General features: G+C 34.1%; 3 protein-coding genes and 1 pseudogene across 3 annotated transcripts; 1 reads left to right on the forward strand and 3 right to left on the reverse strand.

Annotated features, from left to right (window-relative positions):
* The first annotated feature begins 3,118 nt into the window (after window positions 1-3,118).
* LOC133701746 (bifunctional dTDP-4-dehydrorhamnose 3,5-epimerase/dTDP-4-dehydrorhamnose reductase) lies at window positions 3,119-4,761 on the forward strand. Its single transcript, XM_062125808.1, has 2 exons — window positions 3,119-3,677; window positions 4,042-4,761. Exons 1-2 carry the CDS (start codon window positions 3,222-3,224, stop codon window positions 4,492-4,494), a joined length of 909 nt encoding a protein of 302 aa, XP_061981792.1. The 5' UTR covers window positions 3,119-3,221; the 3' UTR covers window positions 4,495-4,761.
* A 609-nt stretch (window positions 4,762-5,370) lies between these two features.
* Window positions 5,371-8,837, reverse strand: LOC133701958 (subtilisin-like protease SBT4.3). The gene is made up of 10 exons (XM_062126153.1): window positions 8,760-8,837; window positions 8,589-8,680; window positions 8,123-8,220; window positions 7,896-8,036; window positions 7,709-7,808; window positions 7,119-7,632; window positions 6,696-7,021; window positions 6,486-6,597; window positions 6,181-6,394; window positions 5,371-6,081 (listed from the first exon to the last, which is right to left on the reverse strand). The coding sequence occupies exons 1-10, from the start codon at window positions 8,835-8,837 to the stop codon at window positions 5,441-5,443; spliced, it is 2,316 nt and encodes a 771-aa protein (XP_061982137.1). The 3' UTR covers window positions 5,371-5,440.
* A 433-nt stretch (window positions 8,838-9,270) lies between these two features.
* LOC133701818 (transcription factor TCP9-like) lies at window positions 9,271-11,165 on the reverse strand (annotated as a pseudogene).
* Window positions 11,166-11,300: 135 nt separating this feature from the next.
* On the reverse strand, window positions 11,301-15,804 carry LOC133701816 (hydroxymethylglutaryl-CoA synthase-like). The gene is made up of 12 exons (XM_062125927.1): window positions 15,546-15,804; window positions 14,811-14,917; window positions 14,594-14,726; window positions 14,015-14,158; window positions 13,650-13,808; window positions 13,455-13,528; window positions 13,279-13,354; window positions 13,122-13,177; window positions 12,930-13,017; window positions 12,415-12,555; window positions 12,149-12,298; window positions 11,301-11,699 (listed from the first exon to the last, which is right to left on the reverse strand). Exons 1-12 carry the CDS (start codon window positions 15,606-15,608, stop codon window positions 11,496-11,498), a joined length of 1,395 nt encoding a protein of 464 aa, XP_061981911.1. The 5' UTR covers window positions 15,609-15,804; the 3' UTR covers window positions 11,301-11,495.
* Window positions 15,805-21,215: the final 5,411 nt, after the last annotated feature.

A 21,215-nucleotide genomic window follows, 5' to 3' on the forward strand; every position in this document is an offset into this window, starting at 1 on the left:
TTATAAACTCAAATTAATGTGTGTGTTTTTTAAGTATTGTTTTTAGTTTTTGCATTTTTTAGTTGTTAATGAATGAATTGAAATTTTAAACAATTTGTTCACGTTTATCAGTTTTTTGACCATATTAAATCATGTTTATATAAATCAAGTATGAAAATGCATAATATGTAAGACAATTTTAAAATCAACATGACAATTAGCAAAAACAATATTACAAAACTAGTAATAATGAAAATAACACAACATAATTATATACAACATAATAATACATCTGAGCTTATCTACGTTTTTTACAACAATGAGTGGATGAACCAGTTTCATCAATAGAATGACTTCCACCTGTCTTGTGGTTTCATCCTTCGAGACAACATCATTTAGGTTTATTGTCTCTCCTAACAGGTCAAATGTAGTACGACATGTCTAGAGTTAAGAAGATGCATAATAATAAGCAAGTTCATCATCGTCGTTAAGATCATGAAGATCAGCCACAACATGCCGACTATCATGTAACAATTGTCCAACCTGATATGAAGCAAATAGAAATTATCAATCTATAAATAAAATACAACAATTTTGTCAAAGCCTATAAAAAGTAACAAATACCTATAACATTTTGAATACGATGTGCATGTGGCGCCTACTCCATCTCCTCATGTGGAGGAACTTGCATTGAGTTAGGTAAATGATTTGGTGTGATATACTCAGGTACAAGTCCATGTTCTCAGAAATTAAAAGATGCACCTCTCTAAAAATAAAATTTCTTCGTGCATCCCACATCGATATATGATGAAGATGGTGAGTCATCCAATTATAATCAGCATGCCTACCCAAACGACTAATGGAATGCAATTGATCTCTCGTATCTAATTTAAACGAGATGTGTTGCTTAAAACCAAATTGTCGCATCACACGATCGGGGGAATGTAACTCAACAAACTCAAAAAATATAAAAATGACAACTGATGTCCATAAATCCATGGTTGATTTACCAATAATAAAAGTAACTATCATATCATCTGCTGAATAAAGATTTTACATGACCTATTGAAACATCAACAATGCAATTATTTTTCATCATTTACCAATATCAACCCATGAAAAATTATCTCCCATCATTTATAAATATTAAAAAATTCCAACCCTTGTGTTATTGGATTGGAAGATTAGGGTCATCCAAGCCCAGGTTATTAGATTTTATTTATCTTTATTATTGGACTTTAATTTATGTTATTTTGTTAGATTTTTATTAGTCAATGGGTTTTAAGCCTAAAATTAATTATGATTAGGGTTTTATTATTTATATGTAGTTTTCTTGACATTACGGAGAGTTTTGATAAATTGAATAAAAATTAGAAAGTTGCAAATTTTTCCAACCTCTGTTCTTATTTTCTCTGGCTTCTTCTTATTTACTTCTTCTTTTCTTTCTTATTAGGCTTTAAATCCTTTTTTTTTCCTGTATCAACTTTGGTATCAAAGCCTTTTTTTAATTGTTCTTACAATTAAATAATCTATAGGCTTGTTCAAATTCGCGGTTGATAAATACTAGATCTTATGAAAAGCTTTCATCATCAGTGGAAAAAAAGATTAATTCAATTTAAAAAACAGACAAAAAAAAAGTAAACTCATGTTAACCTTTAAAATCGGTGATTCTAGTCATTAACTTGGGGCTAACCTCATAGAATGCAAATCGTAAAAAATAACAAATCAAAATTAAAGAAGAGGATAAGAAATAAGAAAACATCAACCTAAAAAAGGAAAAAAAAATCAAGTAAACTCGGACGAACCTTCTAAATATGGTTCATTCTCTAAAACTCGAAACTTATGAAATTCTAGACTTGGATTTAATTGAAAAGCTTAATTTCCAACCAATTTAATTCTGAATGATGAAATCATGAAAAAATATTAATAAAAAAACTTGCAAAAGAAAAAAAGATAGCAACAAAAATGAGGATAAAATTTGATGGAAAAAAACTAATGAGGATGAAATTGTAAAAAAAATAAAATTTAAAAATAACCTCAAACATATCAAATATCAATCAAGAGAATAGGGACCAAATTCGAAAGATTAAAAAATCATAGGAGGTGAAATTAAAAAATATTTATAATATGATAGATTAAAAAATGGTATGGTGAAATTGAAAAATATTTGTAATTTAATAAATACTTTTTAAAAAAATAGTAATTAAAAGGTTAAAGATCAATTATGAAGAAAAAACAAATCATAGGAGCTGATCTGAATTTTTTAAGTGACTAGTGCAGAATTTAAGGTGGAGAGAAAGAAAAAAATGATTGTCGACGCCAAACCCGTGGAGCGCATGGAGCACACACCACCCATCACGTCAGGGACACCGAAGCTTTTCATACATAGCCATAAAAGACAACGTTTAGTGGCCAAATAGCATTGCACATGCTGCTCAACGGCACAAGGATTGTCCACACGCCATAAGATTTTTTTAATTATATTTAATATATATATATATATATATATATTAATTACAATAATACATATAAGTAACCTTTAAATTTGCAATAAAACCAAAGTAAAATGATAAAAAAAACCTTTGCAAGAAAGTTATGTTGTTTTTTATTTTTAAAAGCATAAAAGTAATTACATTGTCTTAAAAATAAAAAAAAGGATCAAATTGCCCATAAGTAGTAGGCATTATATTATTTCATTATAGAGTTAAATTAATAATTTTATTGTATAATAAAAAATAAGATGATTAATTTAACTTCATATAATTTATAAAATATAATTGCATCATGGTGAAAAGATAATTTTATCTTCAATATTTAGTTCAAAATTTGTTTGAATCAAGAGTAATTTTGTATCATGATAAAAACACAACCTTGTTTTCAATATTTAGTTCAAAATTTGATTAATTCAAGAATAATTTTATCTTTTTGTAAAATATCCGTTGGAGGACGACAATTTCCCCCTTCAACTTAATTTTTATAATTAAAGTACTTTCCAAAAAAAAAGAGAAAAGAATAGAATAGAATAGGGGAATTCCTATGGTAAAGGGAAACGATTACAAACCACCAGTAGCAAAATACACGACCCCATCTGTCGCTGTCCGAAAGAACCAAAATGGGCAGCCAATATCTCTCCTTTTCTATATATACAAACGCACCCTCGTAGATCCAACACGCATTTCTCCTCATTTCCAGATCCAAAATCCTTTCCACCTCATTTCTCCTCCCCTCTCCTCTCTCTCAAAATGGGATTCGAAACTTCAAACGGCACCGCATCTACAAAACCACTTAAATTCCTCATCTACGGGCGCACTGGCTGGATCGGTGGACTCCTAGGCAAGCTTTGCCAATCCCAGGGCATCGACTTCACCTACGGTTCCGGTCGCCTTGAAAACCGACCCTCCCTCGAAGCCGACGTTGCTGCTGTCAATCCCACTCATGTTTTCAACGCTGCCGGCGTCACTGGCAGGCCTAACGTCGACTGGTGCGAGTCCCATAAGGTCGAGACCATAAGAACCAATGTGGTCGGCACGCTGACGTTGGCTGATGTGTGCAGGGAGAAAGGTTTGGTCTTGATCAATTATGCTACTGGTTGTATCTTTGAGTATGATTCGAGTCATCCTCTCGGGTCGGGTATTGGTTTTAAGGAAGAGGATACTCCGAACTTTATCGGATCGTTTTATTCCAAGACTAAGGCCATGGTATGGTAATAATATCATTGTTTGTTTTCCTTTTTCTATGCGTGTTGAATAACATTAGAATTGCTTTTACGGTAAGATTGTTTCTTTTTTTATTAATAATATAAAGATCTATTTAATGTGTGACATTTGATTAGTTAAAAATGCAGTGGATCTAGGCTTTTTGGTTTATGGATCTAATCAGTTAGTACTTGCTTACCCCTAGTAGAGTGGGGGGGGGGGGGTTAAATCGCAGTCGTGCATGTGATTGATACATAATGTTTGGAACCATTAAAGTAATAATTACTTGTAACATTTAATTATTGTTATTGATGCTGCCATTAAATCTGATTTATGGTTTCTTTTGTGTTTTGCTGATATTTGAAAGGTAGAAGATTTGCTCAAGAATTATGAAAATGTTTGTACATTGCGCGTCAGAATGCCCATTTCATGTGATCTAGCCAACCCTCGCAATTTCATCACGAAGATCACTCGATATGAGAAGGTAGTGAACATTCCAAACTCCATGACGATCTTGGATGAACTCCTTCCCATTTCCATTGAGATGGCAAAGAGAAACCTTACTGGAATCTATAACTTTACGAATCCTGGAGTGGTCAGTCACAATGAGATTTTGGAGATGTATCGGGATTACATTGACCCCAAATTCACATGGAAAAACTTCACTCTTGAGGAGCAAGCTAAGGTAATTGTTGCCCCAAGGAGCAACAATGAGCTTGATACTGTCAAATTGAAGCAGGAATTCCCTGAGCTCTTGCCAATAAAGGAGTCCCTCATCAAGTATGTCTTCAAACCAAATCAGAAGACTGCTGCTGCTTGATGCTACCGAAGGGAAGTAATCGATGAACTATTGTCCATTAAAGAGTCCTTCATTAAGTATGTTTTTCAAGCCGAATGGTGCTTGAATTTTAGGTTTGGATCTTTTTGGTTTCCTTATTTCTATTTATTAAAAATGGGTCCTGTGGGTTGGTGTGATCTTTCCACCTAATAGGTTCTTCCAAATGACATGCATATTTTACCTATTTGTATTTGTATCTTGTTTTTGTAACTTGATCATGAATAAACTAGTTAGAGGTCAATTGATTTATCAAGTTTTAAATATATGTTTGTGAGTTGATGGGTTAATGTATGGCACAAGCTGCTTTGCCTTTAGGCAAATATTAGTTATCCGATATTTTTAAACTTGGTTCATCATTTCAACCAAATATCTGATTTTAGCTACAAATCTTGACTAATTGTCTTCCTTTCTTACTGTGAATTGCTCAAACGTTCAGAAAACACCTAATACGTTTGATTGATGGAGATAGAACTTCAAGGCAACTACACTAGAGATGTGATGATCTGTGTGTTATTAGGGCTTGTGGCAGCAGCGTTGTCGAGAATCTTAATTGAATTATTTTTCTAAATGGAACATCTTGATAGAAATTTAGCTGTGCTGATTATGGAAGAACCTACAAATGGTAGTGTCTTGAACCTTTGTCCTTGTAGTGATTTCTGGCAGCACATGCGGTGTGGGCCGAGTTGCAACCTAGAATTGTACAAGAGCAAAATAATTGTCGTGGCCTACCTGGAATCGCAGCACCGTCACATAAGTCAAGCACACAAGTTTAAACAAGAATTTTAGAAGAAAAGCATTCATCAGATTCAAGTCGAAAACTTTGGAGCATGATCAATTTTATTTTAATCAAGCAGGAGCAGTACACATTTGAAAGCTAACTGAAGTAACAGAAACCTCAGCGTGAGAAATCATAAATGGGTTTAGTGCGTTAGTGGCGTCCGAGGATACCGGTCTTGTGATACATGGAAGGGCCTTCAAATTTGTCTGTTTTCTGTGTTGTCATGGGGGAAGTGGGTATCCCATACTCGTAACCAGGGAGGATATTGTATACAACCACGGGGCTTCTCACCTCATGACCGTTCCCATCTTTCCAGGTGATTGCACCTGACATGATTGGCTGCTGCGCAATCACTGGTCCATAGAGCTTCACTGTGAATGTTTTCATCTCTCCGATTTTAGAGAATGTCAGAACAGATGGCTCCACAGTGATGCTAACAGAGTATGGCATGTACGTGCTGACAGTGTAGGTTGAATAGCTATTACCAACATTGGTAACTGTCCTAGTAAAGACTCCCTGAATTGGCTGGCCATCTTCCACGGCTAGGGCAAAAGTTGGGTAGTTAAGATCCCAGGCTCTTCCAGGTGTGGTGCTGTTGCAAACACTGCTGTTGGAACCAGTGATCATTCTGAGAGTGGTAGTGTTGTAACCTTGCTTGCAGAGGAAGTTAATATAATCTGCTTCGGATGCATTGTAAACAAGCCCAGGGTATAATGCATGCTCTGGATTGATCTGACCAGATCCGTAAGAAAATTCAAGGTCAACGTGCTTCCTCGGGTCCATGATAGTAGCTTTTCACGGAAACAAATGGGTTAACAAAGGAGACCGAATTGAAGTATCTTTTTCCCAAGAAAAAAAAAATGTTAATGCGAAGTCAACAGGTTTCTCACCTGTTGTCATGAGGGCTGATTTAATGGCAGCAGGAGACCAGTTAGGGTGGCCAGCCTTCACATAGGCAGCAGCAGCACTAGTGTGTGGACAAGACATGGACGTACCGGAGATAATGTTGAAATTCACGCTCCTGGTGTCCTTGTAGTCGATAGAAGGAGGTGCCACAGGTGACCAGGCAGCGAGGATGTCCACACCAGGGGCAGTGATATCAGGCTGTATCACCCATTTAAAATTTGAAGTCAAGTCTAGCACAAAGACAGAATAGGCGGTTCTGTTAATTATAGCTATTGAGTCTGTTGGTTACCTTGAGAATATCTGGGGTGATCGGGTTTGGTCCTCTCGAAGAAAACGATACAACTGAAGCAGCCACGACATCCTTCCAACCCTGAGCAACCAGAATAGTTGCGGTCGGATTCCTGAAAGTTATGGTTATTATTTCAGAACAGCAAAACCAATAAATTTTAAAGTCATTATAGAGGTGATCCAATTAGAATTTCTATGGAGGTTTGCTTACTCTGTTGTTCTGATGTAATTCAAAACTTTGACTCTATCTTCATTGCTGATTACTGTTGCTGGTACGGGGAAACTGAAAGCAAAATCTACACTGTAAAATGAATCTGACATTATGACACCCACACCATTAGCGATCAGAATGTCAGAACCAGTCACCATCGTATCACAGAGAACAATCTTCCGCTCCACTTTATATGAATTGAGAGCTCCAGGAAAGCAATAGCCTGCAATTTCCGTGTTAGCACCTGCTGAGAAGTTAACTGCATCTCCTCCCCAAATCAATGGATATGTGGTCCCGTTGAGGTCAAAATTATTTATCGAGAGTCCCTTTATTAGTCATCCAATAAACAATATACATGGTTTAAGTAAACGATTGGTGAGAAATCTGTTGTTAATGATGCTACTGCAGTACTCATATACTCACACTTAAGGCTAGTCCGTTGCCTAGGACAACTTGTGCAACAAATTTCCTGTCAATGGTGTTGGCAGCTACCGTCAATGTCCATGGTGCGCAGTTGGAGACTGAATATGGATAGGGTCCAGAATTGCCAGCAGAATTTGAGGTCAGTATACCGTTTTTCATGGCATGGAAAGATCCAATGGCGATGGGATCTTCCATATATGGGAATGGAAAGTCGGAACCAAGGGACACAGATATAATATCAACACCATCTGCTATGGCATCATCATATGCTGCGAGGATATCTGCACTTGAGCATCCATACGACCAGCAAACTTTGTACATAGCAATTCTTGCATTGGGAACTCCACCTCTTGCAGCTCCTTCAGCTAGACCGAAGTAGCTTGCTCCTTGCACCTCACGGCCAGCTGCTGTTGAAGAAGTATGGGTTCCATGTCCCTCGGAGTCTCTAGGGGATGGGAAGTCAGTAATGTCAAAGAAGTTCTCGCTGTTGTACCACCGGGCTCCAATGAGTTTGCTGCAATTTCGAAAGTTTCATTAGTTACAGTGTTGAAGTGAAGCACCGGGGAATGCAATCAAGAATATAGTCCTACTTGTTGCAGGTGAAGTTGGCACCAATGCATTTTCCTTTCCATTTAGCAGGTGGAGCGCTCATTCCTTCATCATTGAAGCTATCAGATTCTGGCCAGATTCCTACAATGCAAAGACATGAAAGCTTGTAAGTAAAAAACATCGTCTTGAGTTTTAGCCAGTGAGGCAAATAAATTTTAAAACATAAACCTGTGTCCAGAAAACCGATAACAACATTTCCTTCCAAGGGTGCTCCAAGTTTGCCTTTAGAGAAACCCATGAAGTCCCATGACCTTGTAGTGTGAAGCTTTAAAATGTGATTTGGAATGACTGAAACAACACCTTCCATGTCTGCAGAAACATTTGATCCTATTCAGCATCGATCGAACGAAGCTAATAAAACCCTAAATCCTGGTACCATTCGTTCGACAGCTCACCTGATAATTTTTCAACTTCTTCATCTGATAACTTTGCCGCAAATCCATTGAAACTCCTTCCATAGCTATATACTAGAGACTTTTTGGCTGATTCATAACTGCAGTCAGAGAATTTTCGAACGCTTGATCATGTTATTCGAGATTAAATGCATACATATGGTGCCTTGGGAGGAGCACAGAAGCATTAAAGAAACATGAGTTGTACTTATAAGTACAACGAAACCTTATATTCTGCTGAAAAGCGTGACAATATTCTTTCTAGTTTTAGAGCACAAAGTCCTTTTCCAAACGGTTCTGTGAATAAGTTGGACCGTGCGCAGCCATCAAGCAAGATCGACATACAGGCCTATCACTCTCCGTATAGTGTTGTAATTTCTTACCTTAGTTTATTTACGTAAAGGTAATTCACAACGTGTTAAATTTCAATAGCATTCGAATATAATATTATAGGAGACCGGCTTCTAACCTTCCCAGGATGCCCGCTAGCATCGAATGGTGGGTCGATGCAGGCGAAAAATCTCCCTGGGGGCGGCGCTCTCCCATGTAGACAATGTGAACCTGTGAATGAAAGTGACCGCTTACATATACTACGCGTAGGAATTTAGATGCTTAAAACACGTAGAAGAAAAAATTCTACCTTCTGCTCAGTGGCATGGCAAAGCACCAGAAATGCTGCGACTAATAATGGGCACAAAAGAGAAAGGAGCCCTGCCATGGCCATTGAAACCAAATCTTGACCACTTAAGGTTTTAGTGGATGCTCGAAATACAATGTATTTGGTGCTTATATATAAGCAAGTTTAGTGTTTGTTGTTATTATCGAAGATAATTCTTAATCATTGAACTCATTAATGGCTTTGTGAGTGTCGAAATAATTACAAAACGACCAAATTTATATTTTTCTGAGAGGTCAGCTCATTTAGCAACAAAATCTGCTCTGTTTAAAATATGAAGACGAGTCGCTCTTCTTCGGCGTTGGGGTCATCGTCTGTCACCTTCTTTTTCTTCGTCGTCCGGATTTTTGTTTAGAATAATTAATATTTCTCTTTCGATTTGTGCCTTTAAGACATTTGAATAGTTACAAGTACTTTTCTTGCAGTCTCCGTCAGAAAGTATAGGATATTGCCGGATAGTAAATTAACCCAAATATCTTGGTAAGGACCAAATTTATATATAATACTATTTTGTACTAAGTAATAATAATAAAAGAAAACCCCTAAACTTGAAATTATTTCTAACTACTTTAATTTACATTTGTTAGTGCGCACATTAACACTATGTTCTGACGATTTTAAGCATAACATATGCATTATGGTTGGATTAATCCCAGGACGCCCCGTCAACTGCAACTCCAGCATATCATAAATCTCTTAACATCTGGGCCTTCCCTCCACACTACCGCTACCACTACCAGAACTCGCACTAGGCGCCACGCCATTGTCGATTTCTTCGCCACTTTAACTCCAACTGATGTGCTAGCGACCACCGGAGAAGGTGCCCTAAATTCAACCCCGCTAGGTATTTCTACAACACTTGCCGCTGCTATATTTACTCCTGTTTGATTCCCACCATTTGTTGATGCCACAAATGGTGATATGGGCCACGCCGCCGCAACGTTAAATACAGGAGTTAGCGAAGGCGATAAGGCCCGTATTTGTTGATTAGAACAAGCAGCAAATATTGGAGCTGCGGTGGGAGTGCCCGCGGCCGCAGCGTGTGGAATCATCCAAAAGGCATTTGCTGGCACCATCATCCAATTATTTCCCTCAGCAAAAACAGGTACCGATCCTTGTGGTATCGGCCGCAGCAACTGGTGCTCTAGGCGTTACTGGGGCTAAACTAGATGACTGTGAAATCGAAACGGCTGTTGCTTCACTCATATCGCAAAACTCTGAATTCGAAGGGCGCTTCCGTTTCATCGGTGTTTCAGTTAATGAATTGCTGTTGTTAGTGGCTGTTGTACGGATTTTGAGAGCCCCTCCACAGCAATAGCAAGAACCGTGCCCGTGCCGGTCGCTTCAATAATAGCTTGTTCAGCATGTTCAGGGAGCCATCTAACGGTTTCGCCGTCTGAACTGTGGCCTAATTCTCGGGTCAATTGGAAGATCCGGGCAGCACAGGTGGCGGGTATTCGGATCCTACGACCACGGCCTTCCACTTTTGTGTGGCGGTCTTTGGTGGATGAACGTCTGGTTGTTGCTATTGTAGTGACTGGCATAGGCATTGGAATTGACATTGGCATCGGCATCTGCACCCATTTTTGGGAGGGTTCTTTTGTCTGGTTAAGAAGAAGGATCGGAGTCAATGGGCTCTTCCTTAAGCGGCATGACTTGAAATGCTTCTGTTTCATCAATTGTTGATATTTTTAAGGACCTATTATTGCCGCTGTTGTTGTCTTCTAGGTCACCAGCGTTTGTGCTCAGATCAGAAGTGCCACCTTCATCATCTAGGTCCACTTCATGTTCTTGAAAGGATGCCATTTCTTGAGGGTCCAGTGGAGAAACATGAAAGAAACCCACAAGGTAATTTGGATGTTTTGTTTGATTCCAGGGAAAATGAATAGAAAGGATAGGGTTTGGTCAAGATGATGAAGGATGAACTATGATATAAATTGACAAACAGAAAGATATTGTGGAAAAGTTATGGTACAAAAGCAAAACCATAGAATTTATTTACATTGGCCATGTGTTTCTAATAAGATTATTTTTTGAAAAAATGATATAATTTGGTAAAAAATTTGTGAGGAAGGATATAACTTGAAAACTGTGGGCTTGTTAGAAAAAACCGGATTTTAGGAGGAGGCAATGCAGATTGTAGCATTGCCTTCTCCATTGAATTCCAGATAGAAGCTATGCAATTGCAATGCCTTCTCCATTGCAGAATGGACAGGCGCTCTAGGTATTCAAAAGCGCAAGATAGAGCAGGGAGAAATGGCGAGGAGAGGGTGCATCCTTCTTCTACCGTATCAATCAGGGGATTCCCCCTTTTTTTTTAATCTCCTGAAAAGTACAGAGCTTACTGCCAGCAAGGTGGAAGAGCAGGGGCAGCACATGCCCATTAATTATATCAAATCTCTCTTTTAGCATGCAATGAAACGAACGTGCTAATCAGCACATGCAAACGAACGTGCATCAAGTAGATTGATATCATGTGGCAAAATAAAATAAAATCTTGCGGAATAACAAAACTCTCATAGAGAGAGATTTTATTAGGTGGAATGAAAATTACACTTGCAACCCTTGCTTGCTAATCAACCAACTATTTGATTTTAAAATACGAACCTTGTGGAAGCATGAATATTCTTCTTAGGACTTGACAACAACACCTATCTAAAAGTAAGAGCCGAATCCTTGGCCCATTGCAGCTGTGGTGGCTTAGTGACCATTGACAAGTGAACCATTCTCGCAAGCACCATCCACAGGCTTCTTGGCATAAAATCTTCGGTACATAGAGTCGACTTCCGTCAGATAGTACGTTCCTGGAGCCAAGAGGCTACAATCCTTGCTCGTCACAAAGTCCTTGCCTCCGTACCTGTGCTCCATTAGATTTATAGTTTCGATAAATTTCACTGGAGAAAACTGCACAAAAAGTACAAGTTCAGTGAAATGCATTCGATGATATTGCGCCTTTATAATTTAACATATAAGAAATGTTATCTCTCAGAGAGACAAAGCCCTTTAACCTTTATCTTTTCTGGATCAATCCAAAGATCCCAATGTTATTTATTATGATTCCATCAAGACCATAAGGAACCGCATGATTACTCACCAATCACCTTGTAAGTCCAGGTGAAAGCACACGAGAAACGGAAATGAAGGGTTCCAGGTTTCAAAGGCCTTTAGATTGCTTATCTAGAAGATAGATGTGCACAGGTGTGTGTGAGAGAGTGTCTACTGAAAGCGGTGAAATTATGTTACAAATCCAAATATTGAGGCAAGCAGCAGGCAGATAGGTTTGTTGCATCAAGGAGAACAATATATAAGGAACACAACATCTATGGCTATTCAAGAAAAATATTCAAAATTACCTCATGCCTTGACTTCAACTTCGTTGAGACATTCATCACAGTTGCAATGTTTGACAAGCTAAATGGCTTTTGACCTTCATGTAATTTCAATGAGAACATTGTGGCTGTCGAACCACTTCCATATGAGAACAATATAACCCTCTTGCCCGCCTGCAATTCATCCAAACTATCTCGGTAAGCACTAGCATCCAATATAAATAAGCTAATATTAAAGTCATCTTAATATAAAGGTAAGTCCAATATTAGAAAATGGCAACAGCAATTACCAATTCACTACTTTTATTGTGAAGAAGGGATACAAATGCCGCATAGAGAGATGCAGTATACATGTTGCCAACTTGCTTGGGTATCAAAGTGGTTGGTTGCACCTTTGCGTCATAAAGAGGCTTTGCAACTTGCTGGGATACCTATAGATGCATGACATCAAGTGACCAATCAGCAAGATGATTGAATCTCAACAACTAAACAATTATAACACGGCAATCTCTGCAATTTAGAAGTCAAGAAATATTCAGCCCCGCGCCTTTTATATAGTTGGCTTTCAGAGGATTATAAATCCTATATTTTTTAGCACATTATCCGATAAACATCCCAACAAAGATTTGATATAGTTTGAAAGAAAAGAAATATCCTTAGAAATCAGGGCTCAAGAAATCAAACAATTTCTGTCTCGTAAGTGTCTAACTACGCAACCACCAACCCTTCCCTTTGCAGGGTGGCGGATAAAAAGCAAAAGAAAGAAACATGTTCACTTTTTTAACAGTCAGGATCTTAAATGCACCTTCTCAAGATCCCGGTTTTGGTAGCTTTCATCACCAGATAAAGTTGAAAATGGTGCTAGTTTCTCTTTAGCAGCCTCATCAATAGAGCTGCAAACAGTATCAAATAAAGGTAAGCACTTGATATAACTTGCAGATTTTACTTTTAAAAAACAAAACAAATAAAATTCTTCAGAGTGGAGAAAAGAAAGAACCTGGCATTTCTCACAGAGTCATCGAACACCAAACGAGCAAAACTTTTCTGTACAAGCTGCAGTAATCCAACATACGGAATTAATACAAATGCTGAAAATGTCACTTTAAGTAAAGTAGGCAAAGAGAGAAGTTGCAAATGCAAAATAATCAATTTACCTTGTTATAAGGAGAATGGAATACAAAATAGGCAGCATCAGAAATAGAGAATTGTTTGCCTGTTGATTTCTCGTACCTAAACAGAACAAGATAGGAAGGCATTTAACATCACACATCGCCAGTATCATCAAAATTCTACATCGTGAAAAATGCTTTTTGTAATTAATATATCGTACTTGGCACAAAATTGTTTGTAGCAGGAATCAAGGGCCATGAGGTAGCACGTTTGGGAAAGCTTGCCATCCACAACCTACAATTGCATTTGTCAGCATATGGACAAAGTGTTGAGAAACATAAAAAGGCTATAGAGAATTATAGTAGTGAACAGGTTACGCAGAAAAAGGAATCATGTAGAAGGGAATTGGGGTTACCGGATATTCACTGGCAAGGTTGGGCTTATAGAAATCATAGACATGAGACATGTGACTCCCCCTAAATTTGCTTTCAAAAGTAATAGGTGCATCTGGACCGACTAGCATGGCAATGGCAGCAGCTCCTCCAGTTGGTCGAGCAGGCCCTTCTGCATAGACCTGATAAATAGAAAGAGACCTCAGGTAAAAAAATGGAAACCAGTATACGCTCCAAACCACTGAGACGGAAAATATGGAAGTATCTAAGAAATTCAAATATCCGGTCTTGTTTTAAAAAATAAAGCTGATTTTAACATCAAGAAGTTTAACAAGTGATTTTAAGAAAAGGAAAGCAAATATGAAGCAGTTCAAGGATATCATCATACCGCACTGTCAGTACACACAACAAGCCCATATCGTCCATCCCATGAGCAACTCTCAACCCAATTGACACAGTTGAATAAAGCTGCAGTTCCTCCATAGCATGCATTAGTTGAGTCAACGCCTTCAATGTCAGTGTTTCCACATTTCTGCTTGTTTTACAAGAAAGAGCATTATGTTACAGAAGAGAATGTTATTTTTGATTTCAAAAGCAGAGCTATTGAATTAAATCCAGAAATGACCTCAAAATTAATCTATTATACATGACAGGTGGTGAAAATGAGATGCACAGTGAAGGATCAAAATCTAAATATCAGGAAAATCCAACTTTAGCCACTTGCTACTGGCCATCATGTATCTTCTTCGTTCCATTCTAAATCAAATGTTAATTCACAAGATTAAACTAAAAGGGTTTTTGTGTGACACAAAAAATAATGGTATAGCGACGCATGTTTCAGGATTTCAAGATAAATAATCTCCAAACATATTTACTTTCATTAGCTTGGAGTTTTAAACCATACACTCCATCAAAGATCCATTCACAGGTCCGTGCAGCCATATAAACATTAAAAATAATTAAATACCTCAAAGATTTGCATCAAGAAGGTCTTAATGGATTTGCTCTTGTCAATAACGGTCTCACTGCCAACTTCTAAGCGGCCAATTTGTTTTGGATCAACATTGTACTTCTCAAGAAGTGAACTCACAGCTGTCAAACTGAAAATCCCAAAATATTGAAGATCATCACCGGCTAGAGTTACAAGGCACAACCATGTATAGAGATGTAAAGAGATCACAAACCTCATTGAGATAACATCTTCCACTTCTGTACAAAATCCCATGCAATCTTGTCCAAGTCCAATTGTGTATTTCCCTTTGCTTGCACCATCGTGGGCCTCCAGGGCTTCCTGTTTTACATGTAAAACCCAAATCACAAAATTGAAAAAACAAAGCAGATATGCTCTTGCATGCTGCAGAGACAAGCGATTATTGAATCTGAAACTCCCTTTTCTTTGTGAAATTAATAGTTATGAAAATAAATAAGTAGAAGAAACAAAAATGACAATCATTATCATAGTTAATTAATCTCAATCAAAACTTTAATCAATAAATACTAAAATTTCAAAAAATGATGGGGAAGATAGGCAAAGATCTCCTCCTTTTATTTAAATATCGCAAAACCAAACTTTCAAAAAACATACTCTAAACTAAATGTGTTTATTTTTTCGGTGGCAATGTATTTTTTAAAAGATTTGAATTTTTTTATTTTAAATTAGTTTTTTAATAATATTAAAAATATATATATTATTTTAATATATTTTTAAGTAAAAAAACTCTTCAAAAAACCAATATCTACCGAACAAAACACTACCTTAAATATCATGACTACAAATGATTAGAATCCTGATTCTAATTGAAAACAAAAATTAAATTAATTTCATGAATTTTCTTAAAACCTCCATTCCATGTAAAGAAAACAGAAACAAGATTGATGATATTGAGAATGAGAGATAGAGGGATGAAATCTAAAATCACCTGTTGAACACAGGTAGGAGGGAAGTAAATATCCACAGCGAGGATTCCCACATTCTTTGCCATTCTTGAATTTTCTTTAAATTCCTCAGGAAACAAACAAGTTTAGAAATCAAGAAACTTAAAAAAAAAAAGAGCCCAGAACAACCAAGCTCTCTCTTTCTTGAAGTATTGCTAGGGAAAAGGAGAGATTCGGCTTAATTGGTCGCTTGTAAAATATGAACAAATATGCTAAAAAGGGGAGAAGGATGAGGAGCCTCTCAACAAGTTGCTGGGTTTTTATAGAGAGGAAGAAACTCTTTTTCTAATTTTTATTTTTTTTAACAAGTGTGGGGTCAGGTTCTTTCCCTTAAGAAAAATTGTTTGAATTGAACATTAGTTTTTGATGAAACTACCATGTTTGCCATTATCAAATTTTATTTACCTCTTCTATGTCCTGGATTATTAATTATTTAGAGTATATTTGTGATTACTGTTATTTTTTAAAGTATTATTTTATTTGAAAGTTATTAAAATAATATTTTTAAAAAGTTATTTTTAATATTATTATATTAAAGTAATTTAAAAAACTTAAAAAAATCTAAATAAAAAATTTATTTGTTATCAAAATATTTTTCAACCACAAAAAAAAAATAAGTTTAAAGTGTGTTTGTATTTGTCATTAAAAAACACTTTTGAGATTTTTTTCAAAAAACAAATTTACTTTAAATTATGTTTTATATTTTTTATTATTTTAATATGCTGATGTTAAAAATAAATTTTAAAAATAAAAAATAACTTAAAAAAACAATCTCTGTTAACATCTCAAACCTACGTTAGTAATGCTGAGGTTGAAACATGGAATCTTGGATTTGAGGGAGTTAGCTGGCTCTTGTTATTTAGTTGCTGCTGTGGGGACACTTTTGGATGTTTAGGGGACATCACGTGCTCTCTGTCACTACTTCTTAGTTTAACACGTGAGCTGCTTTCTACTTCTTCTTCTTTTAATCCTCTGTATTTTCCATGTTACCCTTCAATGAGACTGCATTCATTTTCCCGAGCTGATCCAATCATGTTACCGTGTTATTGTCAATATATATATATATATATATATATATATATATATATATATATATATATATATATATGTGGAATAATTACAGAAAAAGATCATCTACTTTAGTTTATTTTTCAATCTAATATATATTTTATTTTATTTTTGTCAAAATCATGTAATAAATAGTGTTTGTCACATCTATTATTAGTGATTTATGATGTGGAAAAAAATGAAAGAAATTATAAATGTGAATTAGTGGATCCTACCTTCTAAGTCACACCATCAAATTCTCCCCATTCACATGTGTCACACGTGTTTCTCTTTATTTTTTAAAACATATGAGAATTGAAATTAGATTTGGCAAAATTCTTGATAAAATAATTTTTTTGTTGGAGTTTTGGGTGTATGCATCATGCGTGTTATAGAGAGAGGTATTGTAGAATCTGTTAATTTTATAAATAACTAGATTATTGGCCGCATTGTATAATCATTTTTTTAAAATAAAAAACATTCAATCATTACTAACATGTTTTCTAAAATAAATATATAAACTTAAAATGTACGTTGAATGATATCTTTTTTAATATTAATATGATGATATATTTGATGATTTTTTAAAGAAAATATTGAGACAATAATATATTGGATTAGCTCGGGTTAATCCATCAAATCTATAACCTGGGTCATGAGATCATGATAAATCTATGAAAAACAAATCAAAATAAATTATAATGGACAGTTCCTAATTAACCGGAATAAAATTAAAAAAATTACTCAAGTCGACCTAGGTTAACTTGCAAACCTCCAACTTTGATCGCGAGATCAATATAATCCTATGGAAAGTAAATTGAAAAAAATAACAGAACTCAATTTTCAACCAACTCAATGTTGAAGGATGAAAATGAAAAAAGAATAAAACAAGTGATAAAAAACAATTCACGTCAACCTAAACTAACTTATTAAACTAGCGATCTAGATCATAATACCAGGATAACTGCATAAAAAAAATAAGAAAAATCATAAAGCTCCATTCCACCATATCCAGTGTTGAAAGTTGAAATTGAGAAAAAATAAATAAATCCATGACACCAAGGTAACTCTGTACAAAACAAATTGGAAACAAATAATGAAGCTTAATTCCCAAATAACTTAATATTATGGGATGCAATTGAGAAAAAAAAGATTAAGTTGTTAGATGGTGAAATTGAAAAAAATATCAATTACAAAAGAATGAAAAAAATTTAAGCAAGACAATTGGGTGAACCTGTCAATCTCGCGACCGAGGTTACGAGATCGTGATAACAAATTACAAAGCCCAAATAAAAAAAAATATTCAATTAAAAATGGATTAGAAAAATAAACATGGTCAACCCTGTTCAAGAGATTAGGATAACTCTATGAAAAAAAATTAAAAAAATATATAATTCCTAATTTTTAACTAACCCAATGTAGAATGATAAAATAAAAATAATAATTAGAAAAAGCAGGGAAAAAAAACAACCTGAGTCAACCCGGGTTAACCTATTAAGCATGCGAGCTCGATCACGAGATAAAAAAAATTCATAGAAATCAAGTAAAAAAATTATAAAACTCCACTTCCAATAAATCTAATGTTGAAAGTTGAAATTGATGAAGAAAAACTAAATCAATGAGACTGAGATATAACTCAACCAAAAATTGTAAAAAAATAAAATTGCAATGCATAATTTCCAAAACACATATAATATTGAATAATGAGATTGAAAAGAAAAAATTATTGTTGAAGGGTGAAAATAAAAGAAAAAAAAACTAAAAAGAAAAAAAATCATTCTATTGAATAGTATTTTGTAGGTGTGGCTATAATGATTTAGCTTATATTTTTTAGTGTTTTGTTAATTTTATTCATTTTCTATATCGTATATTATTTAATATTACTTCAAATAAATTATTATAATTTTTTTAAAAAGATGTGGGTACTCCTTTGTAGAAATTCATAATGAAACACTTATTTTACCCTTCCAAACGAAAACAAAAATAACTAGTTATTAGAGGTAATTTAATAATTTCACAAGTATTCATTAATCATTGTCAAATTAAAAGGATAATTAAATATTTTAACTTTTATAATGCACAGTAAAATGACTATTCTACTATTGAATTCATTTTTTTTAAAATGGCATATAAGGGTATTTGTGTGCTCTCTATTTTTTAAGCATATTAAAATGACTTAAATATCCTCAATAGTAGAATTTCCCATCACTTAAGTTTAAGGGTATTTTTGTATTTTTTTTATTATCATGTTGGTAAAGAGATAATTTTGTAAATATAAATAATATTAAAAAAATAATTGACATATGTCAGCGCATGGGTGATGGTCATGCTTCGAGAAGCAAACATGACGTTGCCTAACGACCAAACATCAACTTCAAGGGTGAAGTTTGAATCATCTTTGCAATAGCGTGTATGGTGAACAGAGATCCGGTTTGACGTTATTTGTTTTTTATTTTATTTTATTCTCTTATCTTTTATTTTATTTTAACATCTAACCCTGTAAAATCTCAAAATAGCTCTTAAATTTGTTTTTATTTCAAATTTGATTTTTATTCTTTTTAATACTATTTTTTTATTTGAAGTAGTTTATGAAATTGATTTTTTTAAAAATTTCATCATCCTTCAATTCTTTTATATGTTAGATTTAATCTTTATTTTTTTAATTGTTATTTATTTTGTTTGAATTAATTTTTATGATTTGAATTTTTTTTTCATAATTCATCATTCTTTGACTTTTTTTCCCTATTAATAAAAACCTCTACCATAAAAACATGGACATCAATAAAAACCTTTACAATAAAAACCTCAACATAAATCACTTGGTAAAGAAACCTTTACTGCCGTCCGATCATGACCTTATGTTCCTGATTCTCTGTCTTGTCCCATCATGTGGATTATATATCACAGCTTCTGCCTTCTTGGATGCTATCAGTTACGAGATGCATGATAATATCACTGATAAATTGTTATTTTATTGATTATGATTTAAAATATTTTTTATTTAAAAATATATTAAAATAATATATTTTTATTTTTTAAAAATTATTTTTAATATTAATACAATAAAACAATCTGAAAACACAAAAAAAATAATTTTTAACAAAAAAAATTCAAAATTTAAGAGCCCTACATTAATTAGTTTTGGCTTACAATTATCATGAATTTGGTACTTATAGTTTTTTATGGTTTTAATTTTAAAAAACTATTTTTTAAAGAAAAACATTTTTATGGTTTTATAGAAATAGATTTTAAAATATATATGTTTGATTAAAATAATTGTAGATGAATTTTTACATGCAAAATAAATAAAAAATAAATCATTTTAAATAAAAAGAAGGTTATTATAAAATCAAAGTTTAAAACGCAATTATATATGAAATTTAATATAAAAAGAAAAAACTATATATCTAAAATGTTAAGTTGATGATTTTTATATGATTTTTTATTTATTAAAATAATCTAAAAATAGAAAAATAACTTTTTATAATTTCTAATAAAACACTTAAAAATAAATTTAAGAACATCTATGTGAAATGATGCCTGGAATAGAAACAATTATAAATCATGAAGCCTAGAGCACGCTGATGCGTGAAAAAGATGTTGAAGACACCCTTAAATGGAACAGTGTTTTGGTCCCCAATAATTCTTAGCTGTCCGATCATTTGGATTGGTAGTTGATAAACGATCAAGGGTAGTTTGGTGAAACATGTGAGGCACGAGGAAGCTGGTTGATAAACGATAGAGAAATGAACTTAATAGGAAATATGATAGAAATGGTCTTCATTTTTTGATAGATATATAGAAATATTAAATGGTTTTTTTTCCTTCTAAAATACGTCATTTTCTAATCAAATTTCCTATCTCACCTCTCCTTCGTTTTTAATGTTTTTCAAAACAAAATAATTGGAAAAAACATGCATTGACCAATAGATAAAGTCATTAACATACTAGAAAATATAAATATTAAATAAAAGTTCTTGAATCCACAATAATTAATTAATTAATTTGATTAAACTATGGATTAAGTTATAATTAATTAAAAGTTATTTCCAAAAACCCTTGACCTCGAGATGTAAAAGGAAGAAAAAAAGACCCAGCAAAAATGAGCACATGCGTCAGAAATGCATCCCTAATTTGACCGGAGATTGTTCTCTCGACAATCATCCAGCCAAAAACCAAAAAAGTTCCGAGCGGCGAGGGTGGCTGCCTAAATATTTTGTTTTTTACTAAGCTGAATTTTTCAAATATTCCCTTGTCATCATCCCCTCAACAAACTCATTAAATTGCCAAGGGTCCATGCTATTAATAGATTGTGTGAACAAATTAATCCTCATGTAGTGATAGTAAAGTAATTAGTAATATTTTATAATTATTTTTTAGATTTAATTTTTTTTAAAAAAATAAACACAACTAAGAGAGATAAATTCTAAAAGAAAACATTCTTTATTATTTTTAATGAATTATAAATTTTATTTTATTTTTTATTTTTATATTTGTCTTTTTTTTAAGGTAAGCATAAGAAATAACTAATAAAATATCACTAGTTACTCCATGATCACCACAAAGTTTCCATCAACAATTGCAATTTTATTTTTCAAAGATAAATA

The sequence above is a fragment of the Populus nigra genome, chromosome 8 (genome assembly GCF_951802175.1).
Source record: "Populus nigra chromosome 8, ddPopNigr1.1, whole genome shotgun sequence".
Lineage (NCBI taxonomy): Eukaryota > Viridiplantae > Streptophyta > Magnoliopsida > Malpighiales > Salicaceae > Populus > Populus nigra.